This window comes from Rhincodon typus, chromosome 26, assembly GCF_021869965.1.
Source record: "Rhincodon typus isolate 14 chromosome 26, sRhiTyp1.1, whole genome shotgun sequence".
Classification (NCBI taxonomy): domain Eukaryota; kingdom Metazoa; phylum Chordata; class Chondrichthyes; order Orectolobiformes; family Rhincodontidae; genus Rhincodon; species Rhincodon typus.
In genome coordinates this window covers 7,569,581-7,597,383 of record NC_063357.1, presented here as the reverse complement: position 1 = coordinate 7,597,383, position 27,803 = coordinate 7,569,581, and the positions used below count along the sequence as shown (strand labels likewise).

The 27,803-nt window shown below is 41.0% G+C and overlaps 1 protein-coding gene across 7 annotated transcripts in view; it reads right to left on the bottom strand.

The window, feature by feature from the left end:
• Positions 1-8,263: 8,263 nt before the first annotated feature.
• Positions 8,264-27,803, bottom strand: part of ulk2 (unc-51 like autophagy activating kinase 2) — a 114,775-nt gene continuing 95,235 nt past the window's right edge. For 3 of the 7 annotated variants that reach the window (XM_048612493.1, XM_048612492.1, XM_048612494.1), the window contains 10 exons: positions 26,007-26,278; positions 25,675-25,871; positions 24,836-24,945; positions 23,567-23,719; positions 22,976-23,184; positions 19,315-19,493; positions 18,144-18,262; positions 16,749-16,906; positions 15,056-15,191; positions 8,264-13,514 (listed from right to left, as the gene is read on the bottom strand). In XM_048612493.1, the coding sequence (XP_048468450.1) occupies positions 13,447-13,514; positions 15,056-15,191; positions 16,749-16,906; positions 18,144-18,262; positions 19,315-19,493; positions 22,976-23,184; positions 23,567-23,719; positions 24,836-24,945; positions 25,675-25,871; positions 26,007-26,278 (1,601 nt within the window). In that variant the 3' untranslated portion in view covers positions 8,264-13,446. The remainder of the gene's footprint in view (positions 13,515-15,055; positions 15,192-16,748; positions 16,907-18,143; positions 18,263-19,314; positions 19,494-22,975; positions 23,185-23,566; positions 23,720-24,835; positions 24,946-25,674; positions 25,872-26,006; positions 26,279-27,803) is intronic. The other 4 variants (XR_007264824.1, XR_007264823.1, XR_007264825.1 and 1 more) reach the window with 4 other exon arrangements.

Sequence of the window (27,803 nt, the reverse complement as noted above, 5' to 3'; positions counted from 1 at the left end):
ATCCCCTATTCCCAATTCCTTCGCCTCCGCCGCATCTGCTCCCAGGATGAGGCATTCCACTCCCGTACATCTCAGTTGTCCTCGTTTTTCAAGGACCGTAACTTCCCCTCCTCGGTGGTCGAGAACGCCCTCAACCGTGTCTCCCACATCTCCCGCACTCATCCCTCACACCCCGTCCACGCAATAAAAACCAAAAAAGAATCCCCCTCGTCCTCACGTACCACCCCACCAACCTCCGGATCCAACGCATCATCCTCCGACACTTCCGCCATCTGCAATCCGACCCCACCACCAAAGACATCTTTCCCTCCCCACCTTTATCTGCTTTCCGGAGGGACAACTCTCTCCGTGACTCCCTTGTCCGCTCCACACTCCCCTCCAGCTCCACCACACCCGGCACTTTTCCCTGCAACCGCAGGAAGTGCTACACCTGCCCCCATACCTCCTCCCTCACCCCCATCCCAGGCCCCAAGAAGACTTTCCACATCAAGCAGATGTTCACCTGCACATCTGCCAATGTGGTATACTGCATCCGCTGTACCCAGTGTGGCTTCCTCTACATCGGGGAAACCAAGCGGAGACTCGGGGACCGCTTTGCAGAACACCTACGCTCGGTTCGCAACAAACAACTGCACCTCCCAGTCGCGAACCATTTCAACTCCCCCTCCCATTCCTCAGACGACATGTCCATCCTGGGCCTCCTGCAGTGCCACAACGATGCCACCCGAAGGTTGCAGGAACAGCAACTCATATTCCGCTTGGGAACCCTGCAGCCCAATGGTATCAATGTGGATTTCACAAGTTTCAAAATCTCCCCTCCCCCCACCGCATCCCAAAACCAGTCCAACTCGTCCCTGCCTCCCTAACCTGTTCTTCCTCCCACCTATCCCCTCCTCCCACCTCAAGCCGCACCTCCATCTCCTACCGACCAACCTCATCCCGCCCCCTTGACCTGTCCGTCCTCCCTGGACTGACCTATCCCCTTCCTAACTCCCTACCTACACTCACCTTTACTGGCTCCATCCCCGCCTCTTTGACCTGTTTGTTTCCTATCCACCCATCCTCTCCTCTTTCCCCTTCTATCCGCCTCCCACTCTCTCCCTATTTATTTCAAAACCCCCTTCCCCTCCCCCTTTTCTGATGAAGGGTCTAGGCCCGAAACGTCAGCCTCTCTGCTCCTACGATGCTGCTTGGCCTGCTGTGTTCATCCAGCCCTGCACCTTGTTGTCTCGGATTTATTAGCATCTGTTGCATAAAATATATATAATGTGCTGAATTTTATTAACCTCTTTGCCTCTTATGTGAACTCTTTCAATATCTCCTGTACATCACGACCTTCTAGTTATTAACACAGTCACGTTCCTGATGTTTGTCACTTGCCTTCTTTTTGTTTTATGTGAATTCACTGCCACTGAGGGATGCTCCATCATTCAGTATGTTTAAAAATGTGACAGACAGAATTATGGTTTCTCAGAAATGTGGGAGATATTGTGGCATGGCCAGGAAGGTGGCATTGTAGCCCAGGACAACCACAATTGCATTGAGTGGTGGAGCATACTTAACAGGTTATCTCATAGAATCCCTACAGTGGGAGAGCAGGTCATGCAACTCATCAAGTCCACTCTGACCGTCTGATTAACAAGCCCACCCAGACCCCTATCTCTGTAACCCTGCATTTCCTATGGTTAACCCATAGCCTGCACATCCCTGGACACTACGGGCAATTTAGCATGGCCAATCTACCTAACCTGAACACCTTTGGACTGTGGGAGGAAACCCACACAGACACGGGGAGAATGTGCAAACTTGCACAGTCACCCGAGGCTGGAATCGAACCCAGGTTCCCGGTGCTCTGAGGCAGCAGTACTACCTGCTGAGCCACTGTACTCCTAAGCTGGCCTATTCCTGCTCATATTTTGTGTTACATTAAGTTTTCCTTCCTTGGTCACGAAGGGTCACATTAACATTGGATATTCCACTGTTTCCTTGCAGAGGGGAAAAACATGCCTAGTTTGTACCTGTACTCTCTTTCCTGAATGTTCCCCATCACTGTATCACAGCTTTACCCTTTCCCAATCAACCAACAGATATTTTGGTTTATAATTTGCAGTTTGAGACTTTTCCCTTTGGTAACTCATGGTTATTGAAATCTCGCTGACATTTTACTATTCTCACATATTAAACTGTTGATCAACATGTTGAAACATCAAAAGGATTAAGAACAGGTTATCCTGTTTTGGAACCAAGATTCCAGAGACCTTTCACAAGCGATTGTAAATCCTTTCCAACTGACTTCCTTTAGTCTGGAGCCAGAAATTTAGAAGCCCTTTCAAATCCGAAAACATTCAACCAACAGTAATTAAACCCAAATTCACTTCTGGCTTATTACTTACAATTAGGCAGTCTGCCTTTCGAGAGCAGGATCACCTTAAACACAGGTCTACCTCACTGACTATGAAACAGGAGTGAGCAGTAGTATCCCTACGCCTGAGTCAGCAGGACCAGGGTTTGAAGTGTGCTCCAGGTAAGCCTGTTAAGTGGAGACTACATCCATGTCTCCAAACTGTCTTGATGCCGACAGCGATACTGCCATCTGATGGGTGGCGATTCCACAGCCTACCTCCCCCACCAAATCCCAATTTCATGTGTGGGAACAGGTAGAAACCTCCCACTATGTAGAATAGTTGCCATGTCACAGCCTGTCTATAATCATGTCTGTGAGTCTGTGAATCTGTTAGAGTGGATGGAGTGAAGATACCACAACAATAAAAATCCACATCAGTCAAGTATCGTCATTGCTGCTACTGTTCATCAATCGAGAGCAGTCTTTTTTTGTTGGTAGCTCTTTTAATGATTACCTTTTTATTCAGCTTTCAAAACATGTGTCCTCTACCGATGACTCACTGGGTAAATGTTACAGCACAACTGTGGGATGGAACGCTGTCAGAAAAGTACACAAATGGGGTCATCAGATAGATTAAATTATGTAGCTCTGAACTCCCCCAGTCATCACTCTTTCCCAGAGAGCACTTCAAATATTTCACTTCAAACATTAGAACACGCAACAGGGAAGTGATTTTCTTTAAAAAAACAAAAAACAGCACCACAGTGGTTTCTGCCATTTGCAAATCAAGCTATTATTCTGACATATCAAAACAACATTGGGGCAGCACGGTGGCTCAGCGGTTCGCACTGCTACCTCACAGCACCAGGGACCCAGGTTTGATTCCACCCTCGGGTAACTGTCTGTGCGGTGTTTACACATTCTCCCCATGCCTGCGTGGGTTTCCTCCGGGTGCTCCGGTTTCCTCCCACAGTCCAAAGATGTGCAGGCTAGGTGGATTGGCCATGCTAAATTGCCCATGGTGTTCAGGGACTTTTTAAACCAGGACTGATTTTTCTTTCGTCCTAGCAGATGGTCACAAAAGATCCCATGGTACAATTTAAATGAGGAGGAGGGGAGTTAGCCCCTGGTGCCTTGGCAAATATTTATTCACCAAATTCATTAAAACAGTTATTTGTTTTCATCACATTGCTCTCCGTGGAAGCTAGCTATAGCAAAAACGGCTCCCATAATTCCTAGAACTGCGGCTGTATTTCATTGGCTGTGAAGCACTTAGAGACTTAAGGTGGTCATGAGTGGTACCATAAAACAGCCAGAATGTCTTTCTTTTCAGAGACATTGCCCAACTAATTGAAGATACATTGACTTGAAATTATCTAAGACCGCAAAATCGAAGGATCAAAAGTGAAATCTCCTGAAATGAAGAGTACAGAAAAAGTTTGCTCCTTAATTTCCAAATTCCTTCTTTTCCTTAGATGTGTACACCACAGATCATTTTCCAGGCAAGAATCTGTGTCAAAGGCCCTAACTTGCTGCATTAACTGTTGCAGCAGGGCAGGGTGGCTCAAATTGTACAATTTGACAATGGGAGTCACTAGTCTTCCCATCTGAAAGACTGGTTGTCTGCTGGGTAATGTTTTGAGTGTCTTCTTCCATAACTGTCGCTACTCTTCAAAGAGGAACCATTGTTAAAAGCACAAGTAATATTGAAGTACCAATGCTATTTTGAAATGAGTGTGTTGAAAACACTCATCAGGTCAGCCAGAATCTAGATGAGAAAGGTCACTGACTTGAACCTTCAACTCTGGGGCCCTTGGTCAGCATTTCTTGCAAATTTTGTTTTGATTTCAAGTTTCCAAAATCTGAAGATCTGAACAAGGGAAAGAGCATTCACAGCCCACCCCGATCCTATGGTCAACTAGCATCTGCAAAGCAAGACTTAGATTTACGCAGCATTTTGTAAAATGGTTAGTAGCAATTTGCAGGCAGCAAAGATTGAGCAAGTGAAAATGAGCAAACGATATTACGTATTTTCCTTGGTAATTGTTGACAGAGTATATTCCCTAGGATAACTCCCTTCTCTTTTTCAAATAGTTTCACAGAACCTTTTAATCAAACAGTGCCTCAGTTTAATATCTCACATGAAAGATGGAAACTGGAGTGCAGTAGGTAGCTAGGGTGTGCTACAATGTCGGAAGTGGCATTCTAATGATGTGCTAAATCTACTGTGGGGAATTCTCAATCTCTGTGAACCTTCAACTGAGCCAAGCTCTTTGCTACAAATGCGACTGGAAAACAGCCTTCTGCATTAAATAACTCTTTGCTGAAAACCAAAATTTAAGGTATTAACGCTACTCATATAGGCAGCAACCTAAAACAGGTCATTTAACATTAACCAGTTCAGCCCAAAGTGGAAACTGTTTTATTTCTCATAACTTGTCTACCTTTTAAACAAAACATCAACTATTAAACTGGAAAGAGTGCAGAAGAAATTTACAAGGACATTGCCAGGACTCAAGGGACTGAGTTATAAGGAGATAAGCTGGGACTTCTTTCTTTAGAGTGTGGGCGATTGAGGGGGGGATCTTATAGAAGTGTATAAGATCATGAGAGGCATGAGTAGGGTGAATGCACGCAGTCTATTTCCCAGAGTTGGGGAATCGAGGACTAGAGGGCATCAGTTTAAGGTAAGAGGGGAAAGAATACATGGGAACCTGAAAGTGCAATTTCTTTTACACAGAGGCTGGTACGCATATGGAATGAGCTGCCAGCAGAAGTGGTTGAGGTGGGTAAATTAACAACATTTAAAAGGCACTTGGACAAATAGATGGATAGCAAAGGTTTAGAAGAACGTGGGCCAAGTGCAGGGAAATGTGGTTAGCGTGGATGGACATTTTGGTCGGCATGGACCAGTTTGGACCGAAGGGCCAGTCTCAGTGCTGTAGGACTCTATGATTCTAAGACGGTGAATTGTTAGCAGAATGTGAACAATATTCAGGATGAGAGATAGTCAGAACTGCAGATGCTGGAAAATCTGAGATAACAAGGTGTAGAGCTGGATGAACACAGCAGGCCAAGCAGCATCATAGGAGCAGGAAGGCTGACGTTTCGGGCCTATCTCAATGTTCAGGATGACTCCAACTTCCCTTCCTTCCTTCCCTGTAGAAAAAGCATAGAAACCCAATGTCTTCTGAGCCAACTAGCCACATAGGTAAGTGAATGTGAAGTATTGAACTTCCATCCAATGTCTGGGGTCACATGAGCTCCCACCTTGGATTCCTGGAGGGACATAATTTAACTGAATTCCAAGCTCCTAACTAGAAGAGGCAGGATGAATAAGCAGTTTGAATAGTGACATTCAAATTTCACATCCGCTTTTCACAAACATTTTGAATGTTGTACTTTTTTTGGGGCAGTGATGATGGAGGGAGGGGGACATAAAACGTTCAATATGTACCAGAATCTCCCTGATGGGTTGTTCCATTACCTAGTATGATACCAGGAAACGTAGACCAGTGCAGCATTCTCAATATTAGCAGAATCCACGTGAGTCTGCTCATGTGCATTAGCGGTGAGAAGTGGTCAGACTGCCATAAAATTTCAATCTAAGGAAAGCAGCCAATCAGTGCGATCCATTCAGACATACATTAATCAGAAATAACAGTTTACTCTTTAACAAGTTCACATTAACAGATTGCCTCTTAGATGGCCAAGAAATCCATTAATTGTAAAATTAAATCACTAGAAAGTAAGCCAGCACATTCTCAATACAAATTAAAAACTAGAAGAACTACAGATGCTGTAAATCAGAAACTAAAACAGAAATTGCTGGAAAAGCTCAGCAGGTCTGGCAGCATCTGTAGACAGAAAACAGAGATGGTGTTTCAGATTCCTCAGAACTGATGGTAGCTAGGAAAAAGTTTTTTATGCAGAATTATGCGGGGGAGGGGGGAGGAGGTAAGGAGTAAGCAACAGGGGGAGATAAAACCCAGAGAGAGAGGAACAGTTAAACAAAAAAGAAAGAGTGGATAACAGTCAGCCTAGGAGAATGAATAGCTATTAAATGGGGACTATTAGTGGCTAACAATGGGTTGTATGTAATAGCAGTCCATGTGATAACAAGGCCTGGTGTGTGGAGGTTGGGGTAAGGACATGGGAGAAGATACAAGCCCCAAAATTGTTGAACTCGATATTGAGTCTAGAAAGCTGTAGAATTCCCAAGCAGAAAATGAGTGCTATTCTTCCAGCTTGTGCTGAGCTTCACTGGACCACTGCAGAAAGTCTGAAACAGACATGTTAGCCAGGGAACAATGTGGTGTGTTGAAGCAGCAGGCATCTACAAGCATTCACTCCCTCCACCACCGATGCTCAGTAGCAGCAGTGTTTATGACCTACAAGATGCACTACAGAAATTCACTAAAGATTCTCAGATCAGCACCTTCCAAACCCACGACCACTTCCAACTAGAAGGACAAGGGCAGCAGATATATGGGAACACCACCACCTCCAAGTTCCTCTCCAAGTCACTCACCATCCTGAATTGGAAATATATCACTGTTCCTTCACTGTCGCTGGGTCAAAATCCTGGAAGTCCCTCCCTAATGGCATTGTGGGTCAACCCACAGCAGGAGGACTGCAGCGGTTCAAAAAGGCAGCTCACCACCACCTTCAAGGGCAACTAGGGCTGGGCAAAAAATGCTGCCCAGCCAGCAACACCCACGTCCCACAAATGAATAGGTGTTCTGTGAAGCAGTTGCCCAGTCTTCAAAAAAGACCATGGCGTCCAGTTGTTCGCCACTTCAACACATTACCTTGTTTCCTGGCCAACATTTCTGTCACGCTCACTGCAGTGTTCCAGTGAAGCTCAGCACAAGTCGGAAGAACAGCACCTCATTTTCCATGTGGGAACAAGACAACCTTCTGGACTCAATGTTGAGTCCAATAATTTAGGCTTGACGTGCCTTCTTCCATGTCTTTACCCAAACCTCCACACACCAGGCCTTGTTATCACACGGGCTGCTTTTACACATAAGACATTGTTAGCCATTAACATTCCCTATGAATAGCTATTCATTCCCCTAGACACTCTCTGGTCTGTCCAGCTGTTCTTCTCTCTCTTTGGGCTCTATCACCACCTATCATTTACTCCTTTCCCTTTCCCCCCCACCCTATCTTTTGCAATAAAAACCAAGTTTTTCCTAGCTGTCAGTTCTGAGGAAGGATTACTGGACCTGAAATGTTAACTCTACTGATTTCTCTCCACAGATGCTGCCAGACCTGTGGAGTTTTTCCAGCAATTTCTGTTTTACATTCTCAATACAAATGCGGATAGGGATTAAATGCAGCCTTGCCAGAGTCACGCATATTTGACAGCCAATAGAAGTCTGAACTGGGCAGCGGAAGATGTACTACAATCAATCTAGCTATCTCTGGTAATGGGGAAAAATAAACAAGTCATGTCCCATGTCGTTGCCTCCAGCCCAAATTCTGCACTGAAAAATGTAGACATGCGCATACTTTAGAACAGAATATAGTGAGAATAATGATGTCTCTCCAGTACCCTACCACCAAGTTATAAATTGAGCAACCTTTTGGTATTTACAGTTTAGGCTCACAGGCAAGTGACCTGCATCAGTAGTACAGGAGTAAAAGAGAAAAAAAATTGCAAGATAAAGACAGGGTGCCAGAGCAGAAAAAAAAAGGAGATTGTAAATTAACTTCGGCTCAGATGGATTCCATTTTTGGATTCTGCATTACAGGTAAGACAAGGTTGATTGATGGCTGTAGGACAGACAACTGCAAACTTTAGTTTCTTTCCATGAATCTGTTTGCACTTCATGCAACTCACACACAAAAACTAAACTTGAATAGTCATTCTCAGATTCTGGACAGTAGAGTAAGACAAAATGATCACTTCAATAATATTTCATGACAATTTTATTTCCGTTGTCGTAATGTACATCTTTACAGGCCATATTAAAAAGGCTGCTACATAACAAGTAAATGTGTCTGCAACCTGATTTCATTGAGTATGCATGCCGTTATACACAAATGAGAGGTAGAAACACTGTATTAAAGACCTAATAGTACAAATATTTTATAAATAAAAACTGTCTTCAGAATTAATGGAATTGCTTACAGATAAATAAAATACATTAGATCCTTTCAAAACATAAAGCAAGGGGAAAATAAAACAGTTTAGACGGATCTCATGAATGAGCCAAATTCATTGCTCATGGAAAATATAATTGAATACAACTGTCTCTGGGACATGAAACATGATTGTTATAAAGGAATTTAGATCAATATTCAAGTATTCAAGCAGCGGAGTAATTTAACGAAAAAAAAAAGGTAAAACAAAAAATACTCAAGGGTGGAAAAATTTATTTACCAACTCCAGAAGACTGCCCAGAGAATCTGGGGATGGAGACAAGTTTGGTCACAAATATGACTTTGTAATCTGGTGTTCTGTGCAGCAAACAAAACGGTTTTAAAAATAAAACTGCCTGCCTGGTCAGTTTGTAGAAAAGGCAAGATTTTACAGGTGGGAAGAAGAAATACATATGACTGCTGATTCTAAACCCAAAGAGTACAATGCAGCATTGGCTTTTTTAAAATGTGTATTTCTAAGTTGCCATAATATTCTTATTTTTATTGTGCTAAAGATTGTTTACAGAGCCTGAAGGAAGGAAAGTATTCAATTTATTTAAGAAGCATCTTATTGTGGCTTTATCTTGACAGCAGGCTGTAAGACAGAGCAAGATCATGTGACATTTCACCACACCCTGTCGTGTATTGCTTCATTAGCATATATCAATTAGTCCTAATCTCTCATCCTACATCGTATCCGAGAGAGTACCATTTCCTATTCTGGCAAAGTTACATCTTCAATGAGAGTGAGCAACTCTGTGTTTTGATGACTCAAAACATCAATATCATCTTCGAATTTTTTCCGAAAGATCTTGCCCTGCACCCTTCAAGCATTGTGTATTGTCTTGTAACTGATGTAACAGTTCATTGATGACAGCTAGTTTGGACAAGAACATTTCTGCTTCAGTAACAGGATGTGGACACTGCTGGCTGGGTCAGCATTTATTGCAATCTGAAAGTTGCTTTGAAAGAAGTGTTGCTGAACTGCCTCCTTGAACTACTGTTCATGGGAGTAGGTGCACCCACAATGCTTTTACGCAGGGAGCTCCAGGATTTTGACCCAGTGACACTGAAGGCGATAAGTTTCCATCAGGATGGTGAGAGGCTTGGTGTGGAACTTCTAGGTGGTGTGCTTCCATGTCTCTGCTGCTATTGTCCTCGCAGGTGGTACAGGTCATGGGTTTGGAAGGTGCTGTTGAAGGAAACTAGGTTTACTATAACCATGAACGTCTGGAACACTGTCAGCTTGAGAAGCTGGAAACTCCTTTGCTGCTCATCTTCTGTAGATAAGCTCCGTCACTAGATGCATCCACAATATGCTCAAACAGTTTGATAGTTGGATGTGAGAATACATGTCAAATGTTGTATGTAAGTGCTGCTTCCTGTAGGTGCTGCAGCTTATCATATTCCGAGTGCAGCCATGGATCAGGACATCATCAATCTAACATACAACTGAGTCCAGTCTTATTAGACTGCTTGACACTGTTCTCTGGAAGATTTCTGGTGCTGATGTGGAGAAGGGTAAACCGCTGTAACAAAATCTCCCACAAGGGGTAATGAAGGTTGAGAGCATCTGCAGTCCTTGCAATCTCCCGAGAGCATCTTAGATTCTTCATAAAAGGATAATTGTCAAAGAAAATGCTATTTGTATCTGGCTTCATGAAAATTAAACACTTCCATTTTTGTTAAGCTCTCTTCTACAGACATCATTGTCTTGATTTCTAGTTCCTCTACTTTACAAGTCAGGCACAAGTCAATACAAGCCTTCCTGCTAAGAATGAGCGACTCTGTTTTAGATCACAAATAAGATTACAAGCAGATTAGCCATGATCTTATTACACAGACTCAAGGGGCCAAATGGCCTACACCTTCTCATTGTTGACATACAAGGCTTCAGTGTTTTCTTTCTTTTTATAACAAAGAGTTACATTTAATTGTCCTATGACCTAGGTTCCATACCTCTTGGCCCATGCAGTTTTGTGAACTATGGTTCTCCAAACACAGTACAATAGCTGTAAAAAGCAAAACCGGTGCACCCAAGTCTAATTTATCACATGTCTAGTTTCCCCTCTATTATCAGTGCTCTAGTAGCTTCTGCTTGGTTCCCTCATATTATCAAAGAAAGGCATTGCCACATTAAATATCTTCTATTTCTATCTTTTAAGGGCTTCTTTTTTGGCTTATTTTGTACAAATTTCTTGCTGTGACACAGCTTGGAAGTGACCCCTCTTGCACAGATGGCCTCCTGCCCCTTTGGAGGTACAATTTCCACACCTGTGCTTTTTGCTACCGCACCAGTAACAGTTAACCTGGGGAAGTTAATGCACATTGTTCCTGCCTTCAGCATATGTTAGGCCACCTCCCTGCTTTTAAACTTAACACTCACTCAGTCATTTATTTTTGGGATACGGTTCTCTGGCACCCCAAATTACCTATTTTGTTTCCCCACCTTAGTTTGCCTGCTCTGTTGAATTGCCTTTGATGTTAAGTTACTCCTTAACTGCCAAGTGATTGGACAGCGTTTCATCTAAGTTCAGAAATACAATTCTGTCCCTCATTAATTCTTCTAAGTTGTTATACTCTCAGTTCTCTGCAAGTTAAAGGCATTAATACTACTCCTTTGTTGCTGGGCATGCTTAGTAAATTTAGCAGATTGAAGTAGGCATAGGATCTTCTGCTTACTTCCTCAATTGTTTTCTAAGTCAATCCCTTTAGTAATTACAGCACTATATGCATTGGATCCATTGGATATAGTCGTGTACTGACCTGCTCACTGCTCCGTTTTGCAGCGAGACACCTTGTAAATCTCTGGTACCAATTCAGCCATGCTTTTACTTGATTAGAACCTCTCCAGTAATGGCAGAGACTTTCCCATTTGTTCTTTCATTTGCTGCCACCATTTAATATTCTTGGGGTCATTGTACTAAAGAATATTTACAGAGTCTGCTGAAGTAAGGAAAACATTAACTTTATTTAAGAAGCATTGTATGGTGCTTCAGCTTGCCACAAGACTGCAAGAGAACAAGATCATGTGACATTGCATCATTTCCTGAGATGATGCATATTGTGCCTCATTAGCTGTACCACACAAACATCATCCTTTATACTAGAGTTACCACCTGCTGTTTTTATTTAATTTTAAAATTACAAAAATAAAATTTCCAATTAAATACTCTTTCAAACTCAACTGCTATTGTTAGTGTCAGTTTAATTGCAATCCTTCACCAGACTATTGGATGCCTATTGCCAAACCAGAACCTTTAATCTGATTACGTATGATATAAAAATGGAACAATTGTGCTTGTTCACTTTGTTTACATGGATGCACACATATGTAACATGTACACAAGTCTGGAAAAGAACTTTGAATTCTTTAGTTCATACAAGTGACAAAATTGTCCTCCAGAAGTAAAACCTGGGCTTCAAAACAGTCCAAACTGTTTTGTAATCTGGTTCCTGGAGTCCTGATAATCTGTTTTTTCCACCCCTGAAAATACTAAACGTTACATTAGTCTGCATGACAGGTTGTCAATCTACAGGAAAAATGCATCAACTCCATAATACTGTCTGAACAAACAGCATTGTTAGCAATATTATCAGGTCAGTGGCACAGTCACACTGAATACATGCACAACAAAGCCAGCCAAAAAATATTGTTTAAAAGTCGATCACTGGCAGAAAGAGGAAAAAAAACTAGTTTCATTATATACAGACGGTTGCTCTATATGGACTACTCAAGTATTTAATAAGTATAAAAAGGAAAGTCTTGTAATTAATACACGCTTTTTTTTGCAGTCTTTTTAGTTAAAGTGTCAAGCACTTTGTGCTTCTTGCTCCAAAACGCATTTGAAATTTTCTTTTGTTGAATGCATTGGAGCTTAACCTACTGGGACAGTATTCTCTACTTCCTATTTCTTCAATACAGCTTTTAAGCTGTGTCATTTTACAAGGAGTTCTGCATAACATTAAAGATGTTCAAAGAATTGTAATAGTGCAATCAGAAGTGGTTGTCTGTTGGAGCAAAGTCTTTGTGGTATCAATAGCTCCTGTCTCAAGAGCTACAAAATAAAAACAAAAAAAACAAGAAAATCCTCTCTCTCTGTGTCCATCCAAAGTGATGTCAGGTTTACAAGGTCATAAAGGTGAGCTGCAGCCATCCCCTTTTGTCTGGTTGTCAACTTCCTATCCACATAAAGTGCTTAATTCCTCCTTGATGATCAGTTTCCATGGGTTGACATGTATACAATGTAGCAGAAGATATAAGGCATTTCATGCCTTTAACTGGCTGTACAAGGATCCTGGTAAATCTTAAAATGTGGCTCATTTATCATATCATTAGTGTCTTAAAATTACCTTAGAAGTTTCACTTGGAGAAAGACAACTTGCCAATTTGCCACAGCACAGTACTGTATATACATAAGTTAATCAGATGGAGCAAAATACTTCTGAACGTAGGTTTCCAAGTACCCATGAGTTCTGTCACAAAAACAGACAAGTTTCAGTTTTACTCCTGTGCATGTATTAACGCTCTCCAGTGATAGGTGGCTTTTTAAGCCAAAATTAGTGAATCTGCCCCATACTTCACCTCTTTGAGGTAAAATGAAACGAAAGAAAATGCTACATCGTTGAGAGAGTTTTCCAGAAGTATTAATCTATATTTATACATAAATTTCCTTTCTTTTGAAACAAGAACTCCTCTTTGGTAACTCTTCAAAACAAAAATCAAACATTGCTCGCTACGTGGGTTGGCATAGGTGGTGAAAAGAAATGGCCTCAGTATGAACAGTTTCCCACAATACGGGGGGGGGGGGGGGGGGGGGGGGGGGGTGGTGGTGGTGAGTTGGGGAAGAAAAACCATTAAACAAAAAAGGAAAAAGGCATCTCCAAGACTCTGGCGTGATCCAGGAAAGGTGGTGGTCCCTGCTCTGCTGCAAGTGGTCCATTTCAGAAGGCTAGTTTCCATAAAGAGCCACTGTGCCATGGCACAGTACAGACAGTCTGCGTTCAACGCTGGTCTTGTCTGAAAAACATGTAAAAGAACATGCTTACTTTTTAAAAATTGAAGCGACAGCCATTCCCCATAAAGCTCCCAACGAAGTAGAATCAACCTTAATTTTTCACAACATGATCGATGGCGCTGTACATTCAGTCATCGAGCGGATTCACCCTAGTTGGTAGCTGACATGGTTCTCCATCAGCCTTCAGATAGGACAACACAGCAACCAAAGATAAAAGTCAAGGAATTCATTGCCATCATTAAAAATACTAGGCTGAGGCTTCCCAAACTGTGGGCTGCAATATCCAAGGCAGCAATGGCTCAGAATGATTCCCGACAGGTGTCCAAGGCCCTTTTAATTGCTTGCTTTTCTCCCCCTATGATGGGCACAACTTAATCAATTGCTTTTTGAGGTCTGCTGCTGCAAAAACCTGAGAAAATCCATTGTGGTTCCTGCCTGCCTTTTCATCGCTTCCCCACCATGATGGAGATAGGGAATGGAGCGGGGGACTGAAGAAGGATGGGGAGATGGGTGTGTGAAGGTAGGGGCAGCATGAATTAAGGAAGGCGATGTGGCCACACTAACTCCTTTTACCCCCACTGCAAAAATTGAAGATTCCCATCCATCCTATTCAACAACTCTTGCAGCTCCCAAATTTTCACCCTGGAGGCACTAAAATGGGGTCACACCAGGAAATAGTTTGGAAAGCACTGCAGTAGGCAGATTGGGGTGAAAGAGACATCAATACCACCTTAGCTAAAGCATAAAGTTCACCAATTTATACGTTTAAGTATTTAAACAGGTTTTTTTTTTTGAAAACAAATTATATAAAAGTTCCATGCCCTACAGGTAAGAGAGCAAATATACTCCCTCCAGGACTCACTATCTCCATTAACCAACAAATCAGCCCAAATGCTCAGACAAATGGACTCAAATGACAAACCATAGCTAAATGTTGCATTTATAGATTTCATCATTAAAACACAATTCAAATATTCACCATTCTGAAGGTAACAGAGCAAGGTAACTGTTTGTATCAAAACACAAAAGTGTACTGCCTGAACTCCATACTATTTATTTTCCATTTCTTCCTTGCAAAGCATCTTGGGGAGTTGGCAGAAAGCACAGTGCAGGTATGAAAGTGGAAGCCAGAACTGAAGGATTAACATGCACTGTCTGGAACGTAGGGTTGGGAGGATGCCATGAGACACTGGAAGGGTCTGCAAATATGGATGATCATTTTGAATTTTCCACAATGGAGAATGGTTTTACCCTTGTGCCATTCCACAAAAATAAGAACTCGGAGGTTAAACAATCCCAATATCTGTACTGTCACCATGGTCCATGGTGGATATCAGCTAACTCAACATGCAGATCAAATCTTGGAACTTCCTAGCTATCAAGGTTTAGCTTTTCTTTGCCTAACCCTGCTTAGCTATTCACAGAGTACCTAGGTTAGCTTTCTAAAAACTTGCATTTGAACAGAATACATAGTACGGAACACAGGTAGATAGGCCCAATGTGTTGGGTGTGTCCAGAATTGTTATGCTCTTTTTACCCTTACATTTCTGGATGTTGTCAATATCAGCAGGATCTTGCAGAGTCTTTGTCAAGCCTTCCAATAATAATGCTGCTTTGTGGTACCGGTATGTGATGTCCTCTGTTTGCTGGAACATTTCATCGAGTGCAGCTGACTGTACCTAAAATTACAACAAAGACATTAGCACAAACAGTTGGCAATTCAGAAAGTTCAATTCTCCACACAACATTGAGGAACCATACCCGTACCCATAACATAGAAATAGGACAAAGGGAACACTTTCCTTTAAGTTAAATGTTACTGCTAATGTCACACATCTCTATCAAACTATATACACGGTAAGTCCAACATTTTTAGTTACTCATCTGAAAATGATTTACTCTCCTTTTAGACAAGGTTGAACCAGTTGGAGCAAGATGGCAGATAAATAAAAATGTGAATTTGGGTCTCTGTCAATGGGCCACTAAGCAAGTGAAAAACAGTTCCTCTTCTCCTAACTATCTCCCTTCCCAATATGGGCCCTTGGCTTTCAGTTCTGTCCTTCACCCCCTACCAGCCAAGATCATTAGCATATTGCATGGCCAGTGTCTGGCTCAGGGTGACCCAACAATCTGAGACTTTTGCATTCGACCTTGTCTTATTCAAGCAGTGCAACAATCCAACCAGCCAGTCAAAGTCTAACTAATTTAGGACATGCCAGAGAATTAATTCTGCACTGAGTCAATACCAATAAGACGACGATGTGAACCCCTGGATTATCACCTCACCAATTTCCAAAATAAAAGCTAATTCTTCGGATCAAAATGTGAATTCAATGAAGGACTGAAATTTAAAGTTGCCTTTTATTATTTCCTTTCTAACTTCACTGGGCAAAATGGACAGATTATAGACTGAGCCACAACATCCACCTTGTATGGTATTACTCAATACAAAGTATACATCACTGGGAAATTCGCACAATGGAAGCTGCCCCAGTGATGTAAAATCTTTACTGAAAATCCTGCATCTGCATGCATGGGAAGTGGGCATTACCGCAACGCCAATATTTGATGACCATCCCTAATAGCCCTTAAGGCAGCCATGGTGAGTTGTCTTGAGCCATTGCAGTCCATATGGTCCAGGGACACCCACAGTGCTGTTAAGGAGATTTCCAGGATTTTGACCCAGTGACAGTGAAAGAACAGGGATATTCTCCCAAGTCAGGATGATGTGTACCTTGGAGGCGAGCTTGCTATCTGCTAGCTACCCAAGTGGAGGATATTTCCTGTTATCAAATTCTCCTTTAAATTCCAATGACAGCATTTATAATGCATCTGATTTAGCTGGAATTAACCAAATATCAGCATAATGGTTTTAGGTTGCCCAATATCAAAGATCAGATCTTATGCTCCAGCCTTCGTATATCCCAAACTGCTGGAAGCATTTTCATTTAATTATGAAAAACCAAATTAAAAAAAATTAATAAGGACAGATGCTCAACTTTAAAATCAGGGCCCTCAATTCATAGCCTTCTAACCCTGCTTCAGCTGAAGACCACTTTTGTCTTGACTCACTGTTCATAATTCGTCAAAACATCAGCTGGTCATTAAAATAAGTTGATCTTGCTATGCTTTGCTATTTACCTTTACCACACGTCTGAGGCATCACTACAAAAATCAAATAAGCCAGTCCTATGTCAAAAAATCTCTCAAAAATCTAGAGACTTGGTAATAGTTACCATTTCCACAGCATAGCTGTAGATCAGTTTCTCTGCAGTAACACTGTTGATTTCATCCACAAATCTCTGCTTATCAGAGAAGAAACGATTCAGTTTCTCAGTAAGTTTTTTGCAAAAGGAGATGCAGCACTTGTACCGATCATTCAGATTTTTAACAACTGCAAAACAGAAGTCAGGAGGATTACTGCAACACAGGAGCAATTAGGTGTTCCTTTACAATTCATAACAGTTTACCAAATAGCATTAAATGTCTTGTTTAGTTTTTTTTCTTAATCTTTCATTGGAAGGAAGTGTCATTGGCAAGGTGAGTACTTATTGCCCTTTCCTGACCGCCTTAAGGTAATGACAAACCAGCTCCTTGACCCACTTCAGTCCAGATGATGTAGGTACACCCACAGTGTATGGGGGAGGCAGTTCAAGGATTTTAAGCTAAATACAGCGAAGGAACAACGACATAGTCCCAAGTTAGGATGGTATTTACTTTTGAGGAAAACTCGCAGTTGGTGGTGGTTTTGCTCAGTGATAACTGTCCTTATCCTTCTAGGTGTGGATTAGAGGTTTGGAAGGTTTCTTCGAAGGAGGCTCGGCTAGTTGATGCAGTGTATCTCTCAAATGGCACACTGCCGCCAATGGTGAAAGGAACGAATGCCTCAGTTAGTGGATGGAGTGTTGAGGAAGTGGCTTCTTTGTCCTGGATGCTATGAAGTTTTAGTGTTGTTTGAGCTGCACTTAGCCATGCAAGTGAAGAAGTTTTTCCATCACATTCCCAACTCGTAAAAGGTTATTAATTGTAGCTGACAGAGACACTTCCTCAATGTCATAGTAGTTTAGGACAACACTATTAATGTGTACACAAATATCTGCAAAATTTGTAAGTGATGAACAGTTCCAGCTATAAAAGTTTCAGCTAATCACACACAAGATCAGACCTTGTGCAAAAAAAACTAATTTTTTTTTGCAGAAAGGAGGAGTGTATTGGGAATTAACAATTTTTCTGCATTAATTCCAAATGCAAATACTGCAAGGTTAGATGAAACATGGGGGAAATGAATGTTTGTACTATGGCACAAATTCTGAAAGCCACAAATAACTTGTACATAACTAGGTTATTTCGCTTGTGACAACATAACTGAGGATGAATATATGCTGATACAGCATCAAGATATAATATAAATTAGAATGGCTTCTTCCCTCTCTCACCCAACAAATCAGGGAGCTAGAATTTGCAATCATACCCACTCTGAAAATGCACAGGAATTTAATATTACAATTTTATCTTTTTTTGCTTGCAAATTGGCCCACTATGTTTATTTTCCCTTCCTGACTCCAACACAAACACAGCACTGGTCCAGCACCTTTGGAATTAATGCATTTTTATAAAAATGGTTTCAATACCTTGCTTAACGGCTGTAGATGGGTTCAGCTTGCCTGACTTAACCTGGTCTTTTGCAAGATGCAAAGAAGATGCCAACAGCTGTGCTCCTTTCATGTATAGTACAAGCTGTTCCACTTGTCTGTAAATAAAACAAGTAAGTTTTCTGTTGAACAGAACATTTCAGTAAGCTGAAACATCTCCATGCTTCACTGTTCAGAAAGAAAAGGGGCTGTGCAAAGACACGGTATGCAGAGAGAGGAAGCCTCATTTACATTTCTATCTCAGCTCCCCAATAAGGATAAACTTTGGTTTTGACCACAAATGGGAAACAATATGCCTCATGTGAGGATCAAACCAAAGTTTCCATACTAGCAACTAAAAGGATCAGTCAACAGAGACTATCCTTTATCACTCAGAAATTAATCAGGAATGGCATCTGGGTGGCTCCTCTCCCTTTGGAGAGCCAAAGTTCAAATCTGCATATACTGTACACTTTTGGAAGGGGAATGTCACTTTAGGTTTCAATCACCGTTTGGAGAGAGAATTTACTCATATCTACAGATCACTACTGGACAGAGGTCACAACTTTCTTCAACAACAAACACAAATTGCTGCAAAACCCATCAGGTCTCGCAGCATCTGTGGAGAGAAAGCAGAGTTAATGTTTCGGGTTCAATGACCCTTCTTCAGGATTGTTTATGAATTTGTTTTTGTTGCTGATTTCCAGCATCTGCAGTTCTTTCTTTGTTTCTTCACAAATGCTGTTCCATGAACCATTGGGCAATAAATGCCAAGAGGAATCATCAGAATTTTTATATGACCCTTGACAGCATCAAAATGGAACAAAATTTACAATATATAACAGACACACAGCTGCATTCATTGTCAAGAGTTTAAGAGAAACTTGGTGCTCTATTGCTGTCAGAAGGTACAAAACAATGCAAAGGCTCAGTAATATTAGATTCTTCTTCCATACATTTCAAGTAAAGCACTTATGGCATGGAACTGTCTATTATTTTGAATTTTAAAAGTAAATCAGAGTAGCCAGTTTCAATTGCCAAAACATCCAGGTTTTCAATCCCACATTATTTTAGGATACAGCTTCACACAGCAGATTTGCTGATCTCCAATGCCCCCTCCCACAACAGCCCCCAAAGCCCACTCCAAAGAGTAATTAATACAAGTACCAACCCCCACTCCTTGCTGAGACGACTAATCTGGTCAACCACAACACTCTCCTGGATTTGATAGAGAGAGGCAGCAGAGGTCCCCAAGTCCAAACTACCTCCTTTCATCACAGCAATATCCATAATACATTCTGCAAATGTCAGCATTGTATTCAGGTGTCGCAAGGTATCTGTATGTTCTCTCTGCAATCAGAGAAAGAAAACAAGTTGTCAAGTCACACAGTAATTGAGCCAACAATACTTGACCATATTAAGTTAAATTACTAATTCAATGGGTAAAAGCTATTAATTCGTATTCTCATCTTTCTTGAATCCTCTACCTGAAAGCAGACCCTTTGTGATTATTCACTAAACTACAAAGTGCTGTGATTTTTTTGTAAAAACAATGGGTAGGCTGAGGAAACAGGTCCAATTCTACCTCAGCCAGAATTTGGACTGAATCCTGTATTGGCCTTAATCTGATCCACACACTGTTGTCTAGCCAACTTAGCTAACAGCAGCTCTCAGCATGGCCGTATCAAGCATGATCAAGTTGAATATTAAAATTATGACTTATTCTATGACTAAGCAGAAAGCTCTTAGAAGGAGTGACAAGGGAGATACTAAAAATGATGGTTTCTTGGATGAAGAGTTAAAAACAAGGAGTCAGCTATCTAGGAGAGAGATAGAGAAATTTCTTACTCGGAAAGGTGTTTTTTTTGTTCAAAATTCCCTATCAGCGACAGCTATGGATGCTCACAACTTTTGAATACATTCAAGACTAACAACAATTGTATCAGGGGCAAGGTGGGGAGGAGGGAAAATCACAGGATATAAGAATAGTATAAGATCAACAATGATCACACCAAATGGGGGAGCAGGCTTGAGAGTCCGGCTAATACATCTACTTCTTTTATTCTCAAAGCTTGTTTCTCTTTGATTGATTGGATTCAGTTAATATCAAAAAGGCCCATCAATAAAGCGAGTACCTGAAGCAAGTGGAGATAGAAGTCATGCCAAGGATTTTACTGGGGCAAAGCCATCAAAGGTGGAGGCGAGTACAAAACTAAACTGACCAGCAGATAGGGCAAAAAAAGAGTCAAGAACGATCTAAAGAAGAGATTTGAAAGTGCTATTATGGCATGGGGAAACTTTTTTTTAATAAAGGAAGTGGGTGTAGAACTAAAATGCATCTTATGAAGGGTGTAGAGATAACGAGGTGTAGAGCTGGATGAACACAGCAGGCCAAGCAGCATCAGAGGAGCAGGAAGGCTGATGTTTCGGGCCTAGACCCTTCTTCAGTTAGGTAGAGCACAGAGACAGTCTTGTTTGCAACTGAGATTATAGGAGTAGAGAGGTGATCTCGATTGGCAAGATTTAGGAGTCATCCACAAATATCAGTTGGTGAACTCATACAGAGGGAGAGGTGAAGGGAGCATGGAATTGCATTGACAGAGGACAGAGGGCAAGGTGAGTTTTATACAGGTTGAGATTACTAAGCTTGAGTAGTTTGTTGGCACAGTGGCTGAGGGAGAATAGCAACGAGGATTTTAAAGGAAAGTCACGAGGAACAGAATAAGGCCAGGTGCATTAAGTTGAAGCTATCAAATGAATAGGGGGAGAAAGGCGGAGGACAAATTTGGTGATAAAAGCCAAATGGCTATTATAGCGGTTTAAATGTTTTAGCTACTAGTGTCGTAACAGGCAGAAGGTATTGCCAAAGGGGCCAATAAAAATTGCATAAGAATACCCAGAATGAGGCGTGCTTTACATTTGAATTTTAATAAAAATGTTGACAGCAAGGTTACCATAATAATTCAACTCAGAAACTGCCTGTATCAAAAAAAAACAAAGAAAATAATTTTATTTCATGACGCCTTCACAAACTAAGACCAAATGTCATTGACATCCAAATTGAAGAGAATTATGGTGTGCTATATTAAGGGAAAGTTCTACTCATAAAATAGGAGCTGTTCCCTTGTTTACACTTCATCTAATCTCTTTCGACCGCACAGAAGCTAATGATGCAATAGCAGCTGACGTGTGTCAAATGGTACATTCATAAAATGTCACATGATGAACAGGCTTAAACAACATTCAGCAGGGGACTTGAGAACAGATTTTGTTGTTTCTGGTAAACAAACTGCTCAATTCTCTGATGCATTCAGTTGTATAACACATCAAGTATTACCTGTTTTACTAAAAACTGTTACACAACAGAAAAATCTTCCAGTCCAGTTAAAAACTTGTTGTCCATCAGCTACTGCTAAGGAGATTTAAAAATTACAGGACAATCTAGAAAGCAACAACGTGGTGCACTGTCTTCTTCCTTCCTGTCTAGAGTAACATGTACTCTTTCAAAGTATACAACTATAAATATAACTTGGGCCATTTCCTGTTATGGTGCAAAGGAAATTAACTAGAAAAACAGGTTTGGTAACTGTTGTGCCTCCCCCGATGATACCAATGAAAACAGATGCCTATAAGCCCATTTTTCCTCTAACAGCTGCAAATCACAACAAATGGGAATTTGTGGAAGGTGTCACGTGGGCTGAAATTCACTTGACAAACATCTGTTCTCAATTTCAGGAGCCTCTGATGATGCACCCTTGTTCTGCAAGACTTCACACTAGCAATTCACTTATCCCTCATCGTCTCACACAGTAGTAATTGACAGCATTCCCAGTCTGGTACGGTACAAGGTAAACAGAATGTTACAAGAATTGGGGATGTTTCAATGCAAAGCAGGTGTGCCTTTTGCTGAGCCTCTGGAGGGGGTAACATCTCCTGGAAGCAGAGACAAGAATCTTAACCGATCTCTGCAGGGGTTCACAATGTGTAGGCCAGCTACAACAGTTTTTACACACTGTGGCTCTGTATGTTCCATTGCCAAACATTTAACAGTCACAAGAATCCCGTTGTGGAATTCACATCTCTCCAATATCATAGCCCATAGAACAAGGAATCATGAGCAACACTGCAGAATTGTTTTGAGAAGCAGTTCTGTATTTAGAGATGGGACAGAGAGCAGAATTTGTGGCGTTTAATTGAGAGCAAAACGTATGGAATATTCCAAAATGTTCAAGTTTTTTGGGAAAGGGATATTAAGTAAAAACAAATTTTCATTAGTGAACACCCATGGTTGTCCATGGATTGTAGGAAACTAGGTTTGAAGTCCAGGGATGCAAGCTTGATGATGTACTAATTTTTGGGATCACAGACTAACACATTCATTTGTCCCTCAAAAGATTAAATAGATGAAACAGTGTACAGTCAGGCAATTGGTAGGTACAATGTCTATTGAGGGATTGAAACTGATAGCCATATTCCAATTCTATGCTTGCTTACGTCCTAAAGTTCAATATCAAGTTTTACTAAAATAATTCATTAAATACTTCAGGAATCTCAAAAACAGTCCTTTCTTAAGTTTCCATTTTTAAAAAAAACTCAATTTGCTTACGAAGAAAATCTCATTGCACTCCTTAAAGTTTAATTGAACATGTAACTTGATATGGATTTTTGCCATTTTTGGCAGCAACCAAAAATATACTGATATTTAATATGAACCAATCTACATGCTGAAGGAATAAAGGCACGAACACTCAGATTGGTGACCCAGAGTTACTATTCACTTGAAGAAATAAGTGAAACATTTGTTTTATCTTGAAGTAGTTACAAGAGCTCACCTCCATTAAGGTCTCTTCTGGCAGTTCTGGAGCTTCGAATGTGATAAATCCTTCTAAGCTAGGAGGCGAGGTACCGAATGTCATGTACTTCAAACTTGAAGGACCTTCTGCCCCAGGAGGTGAGGCGCCCATGTAAGCACCTGGTGGAGAGCCCATGCAAATTCTTCCACTGTTGGAACACAAAGATCCAAGTGGACTGTTTGAGCCAACTGCAAAGGAAACGTCAAAGGTTAAGCAGAAGGAACCCATTGTCCTCACTGTATAATATTTTACTCATGGCCATGGAAATAGCAGCTATTATGTAACTTCCAAACTACGAGTATTTTAAGTCCTCAGCTTTGTGAGAAACATTAAAATAAACCTTTCGATCACAATACCGCTGTACCAAAACATATGATGACTAAGGATATTGGCATCATGATGGTGTAATGGTTTTGTAATTATCACGAAATAAAAACTCATCGACCAGTTTGGATAAGTTTTACTTTGAAGTTAACACTTCTTCCCCAGGTAACCTGTCACTCAGAGTCAAAGACTACAGGCTGACTAATGCCATGTATAATTTTAATTTTGTCAGCAGTCAAGTCTTACCTGACATTGTCCTTGTTCTGGTGACCATGTGACTGCTATGGGGAGGGGTGACACTACTTGGTGGTGAACCTACAGTGAACACCACAGTCCTTGGGCTCACTCCTATCACCATGGCAGGGGAACCCATTGTCAAACCAGAAGCACCTGCTGGAGCTGGGCAGAAAGAACAATAAATCATGCAAACAGGAAGAAATAGTGCAAAATGTGCAGACTGCAAAAGCCACCTCAATAGGACAGACAGAAAAAAAACAGAATTCAGAAACACTTTGTGCACTATTTCAACTCTGTACTAAATTAAAATGCATGAACTGGCTGGTTTCAAGCAGTACATTGTACCAAGGTTTTGTGTTGTATAACTGTAGGAGGTAAGCACACTACAAACTTTTCCTGCCAAAACGAGTTTTTGATGCCAGCTGTGCCAGCAAGTAATAATTATACGGCAAGACATCTCTGGAGGAGGAAAAGAATCAAGATCGATTAAGCTGCTGCAGCACTTCTCAGTCATGGTAATTGGCTTCAGCATGTTCATTCTTTTCGATTACATAATCTCTCCGTGGTAAGAGAAGGGATCAGAATACAAATGAAAATGAAATATGGTAAGTTGGAGACTCGATGTGTTATATGTGTTTAACCAATCTGATTTGCTTCACAAAAACCCGCAAATTTCTCCTCCATCTCTTACATGGACTCACTGCCTTCCTCTATTACAAGAGTTAACTACGCACTTGCAGGTCCTGGGGTCTGCTGCTGCTGTCCAATATCTTGCTTATTTAAGTCATTCTTAAATCAATTTGGGAGGCTGGGCAATGATTGCCCGCAGGTAATTTAACTGTGGATGTGAAACTGCAGCTGAGCCTAACAGGTGTCCTCATCCAGTATCCTTACGTTAGCAGTAACACCCACAAACATTGAATGCTTATTGATCTATCATCTATCATCTTTGGAAAACTTACAGCAGAAAAATGGAGAGGAAGATAAATCCAAGGTCTGAACCAGCAGCTCCAGGCTGGTATCAGTGGAAATATGTCAGGGGTTATTAGGTTGCCATTCTCATGGAGAATGTTAAAAAAATACAGAAATGAAAAGACTTAAAAGGAGGAAATCAATGGTCAAGAGCTTGTAGAACCTTTATGTAGTTTTCAGTAGAGTAGACGCATGATAATTAAACAGATAGCAGGTACCAAATATAAAACTGAGGTAACAAGTATGAGGACAGATTGAAAAGGTTTCCTTGTAACAGGATCACATGCAACCAGCAATTTTGTTTACCTGTGTCCATTGGACGTTCCGTATTGAGGCTATCCGTGCTGCCTTGATACGTCTGCCCTCCAAATGTGGTCTTTACTACCTGATCTGACAATCTTCCTGTACTTACAGATCTATGAAAGATTAAAAATACTTATTTTGACTGCTTTAACAAAGGGCTTTGTTTTAAAAAGAACTAAGCCAAATTTGGTGATCAAAGTCACTACTGTAAACCATTGCACATATCAAAATATTGCATTCTTTATAGAATTCACCAAAAACAAAATCTTTCATTTATACAGAACCTTTCTCATCTGCAGCATGTCCCATGATACAAAGCAAAGTGTAAAATAGGAAAAACCAATTTGCACACAAAGTCCTACAAATCATTATGACCAAATAAACAATTGTCAGGATTTTTGCAAGCATAAATATTGCCAGGACTCTTCCTTTGTATAGTGCTGTGGACATGTTTACATTTACCCACAGTCTTGCTTAACATCTCACTGGAAAGTCAGCATCTCCAACAACACAGCATTCCTTGAGTACATAGAAATCCAGTCTTCCAACTTGGAATTGTAAGTATCAACTCAAAGTCAAGACTGTAACCATGATAATTAAAGGGAAGGATACAGCAATGCCACATGGTAGCTGTATGAGCATTAAGCACTCTCAAGTCAGACACAGGATAAAGCTCATTCTGATCTGCACTAATAAGTGAGAGTTGCTGCAGTCAGCTCAGCCAAATTCTGGAAGCAAGTCGCTTCTGCACAGAAGACAAATCTAACTTTCTTCGTTAACACAACCAATCCAGGTCAAGTATTAAAATGGATCACAGAGACATTAAACAAAACAACTGGTACCTGCCAAAGGTGGTTTTATTCTCCTCAGAAGCTGCAGACTTAGCACTTCCTTGTGGATAATGATAGGTGCTGAATTCCCTAGCCTCCAACATGGCTTTGGACTGCATTGGTGGACTCTCAGTTAATCCTTGCTGCGCAGCCAAGGCAAGCAAATTGGAAGATGCTTGAGTTTTAGGCAGCTTGAGAGGAGCAGTGGTCTATGGTGGCACAAACATAGAAAACTTAAATTAATCTGAAGAGCAACTGAGCAATTATCCAACCCTCCAAAATTAAGATGTGTAACATTTTCATTCGATGCAAATGACTACTACTGACATCACATATTTACGTACCTTTGTTGGTGATCCAATGATGGTGGGTAGCGGGGTTTTATGCAGCCAATCTGAACTCCGTGGAGACGTTCCCATGTGTTTTGTAGGGGAAGTACCAAGGCTGACTGGTCTGCTAGGCTGTGGAGAATGGCTACATCCATACCCTGCTGATGGAGGACAAACTGGGTCCGAGTGCTGTTTACGTAGTTTCTGTTTGCTCTGGTAAATGTCAGTAAGAGTTGGAGCACTCTGGAGTCTGGCACCCAATAAGTGAGACTGGGGAGAAGGTGAGCCTGCAAACAGTAATATTCTGACCTCAGTCTCAGAAAAGTGACGGAAAGAAATGTCAACATAAATTTCTATTGATATGGCATTCATTAAGGTAACAAAATGTTTTGCAAATTACATTTCTTCCTTCAAGTCTAATGCATTTTACTGTGGATGCATTCACCCAGCTGCAAAATCACAACTGTCAATAAATATTAGTAAAAACAGCGATTTGTTCAATATCAAACTACATCCAGCTAGTTTCTTGAATTACTTTATATGTCAGAAAAACAAACAAAATCAAAAATGTTGAGCAAATGATCCAAACAAAATGGATTATAATTGTCTATAAGAGAGAAAGATGATATTGTCTATGAACTAAGAGAGAAGTGGCATAGTGGAGCATGGTAATTTATTGGCTGGCACTTGGAGAGGGCCATGAGTAATGTTACACAATCCAAAATAAAATCATGGGAGTTCTCCTTGTATCCTAACCAACATTCCTTCTATCAAACACCAGCAACATTACCTTACACTACAGTCACTGTACATTTTCATTCATTCAGTAAAAAAAAATTAGACACTCTTTGATGTGAAAAACGGCCATGGAAATAGAAAGGTTTACTCTGAAATTTTGTCCCATCTTCAAGATTCAATAGTAATTTCCCATTTCATCTAAAACTAATTTTCAATTGGATAGTAGTAACCACAATAATTTAGAAAGTGATATTATAAACAGGTTTTAAAATCCTAACAAGCTATTGTGCACCTCGATCCTCAATGAAATATTCTCATGGAAAGGTTATTTCCTCAGAAAAGCTTCATAAGGTAATGACTGCAGAGTTTAACTGTCATACTGTTTTTAATTTTAAAGAGGAGAATGCACTGGAAACTACATTTCTTAGTTAGTCTTAAGTACAAATTATTCTGACAACATTGTAAATTTGAAGCTATTTCAAATGGGAAAAATAAAGTGTCCAAACAGTGACGACTAGAGCTAATTACAATCCCTCAAAATACTGATGGCACAAGATGACTGACTTCATATCCTGGGTGCAATATAAAAGGTCAAGTACAGGTGGAAATTACACAGGGAATGGCAGGACCCTTAGGAGTATTGATATGCAGAGTGATCTGGGTGTGCAGGTCCACAGATCACTGATGGTGGCAGCGCAGGTCGATAAGGTAGTTAAAAAAGGCCTATAGCATGTTTGCCTTCATTGAACGGGGCATTGAGTAGAAGGATAGACAAGTTATGCTGCAGCTTTATAGAACTTTAGTTAGGCCACACTTGGAATATTGCGTACAGTTCTGGTCACAACACTACCAGAAAGATGTGGATGCTTTGGAGAGGGTACAGAAAAGGTTTACCAGGATGTTGCCTGGTCTGGGGGATTTTAGCTACGAAGAAAGGTTGGATATACTGGATCAGAGATAGTAGGAACTGCAGATGCTGGAGAATCCAAGACAACAAGGTGCAGAGCTGGATGAACACAGCAGGCCAAGCAGCATCATAGGAGCAGAAAGGCTGACGTTTCGGGCCTAGACCCT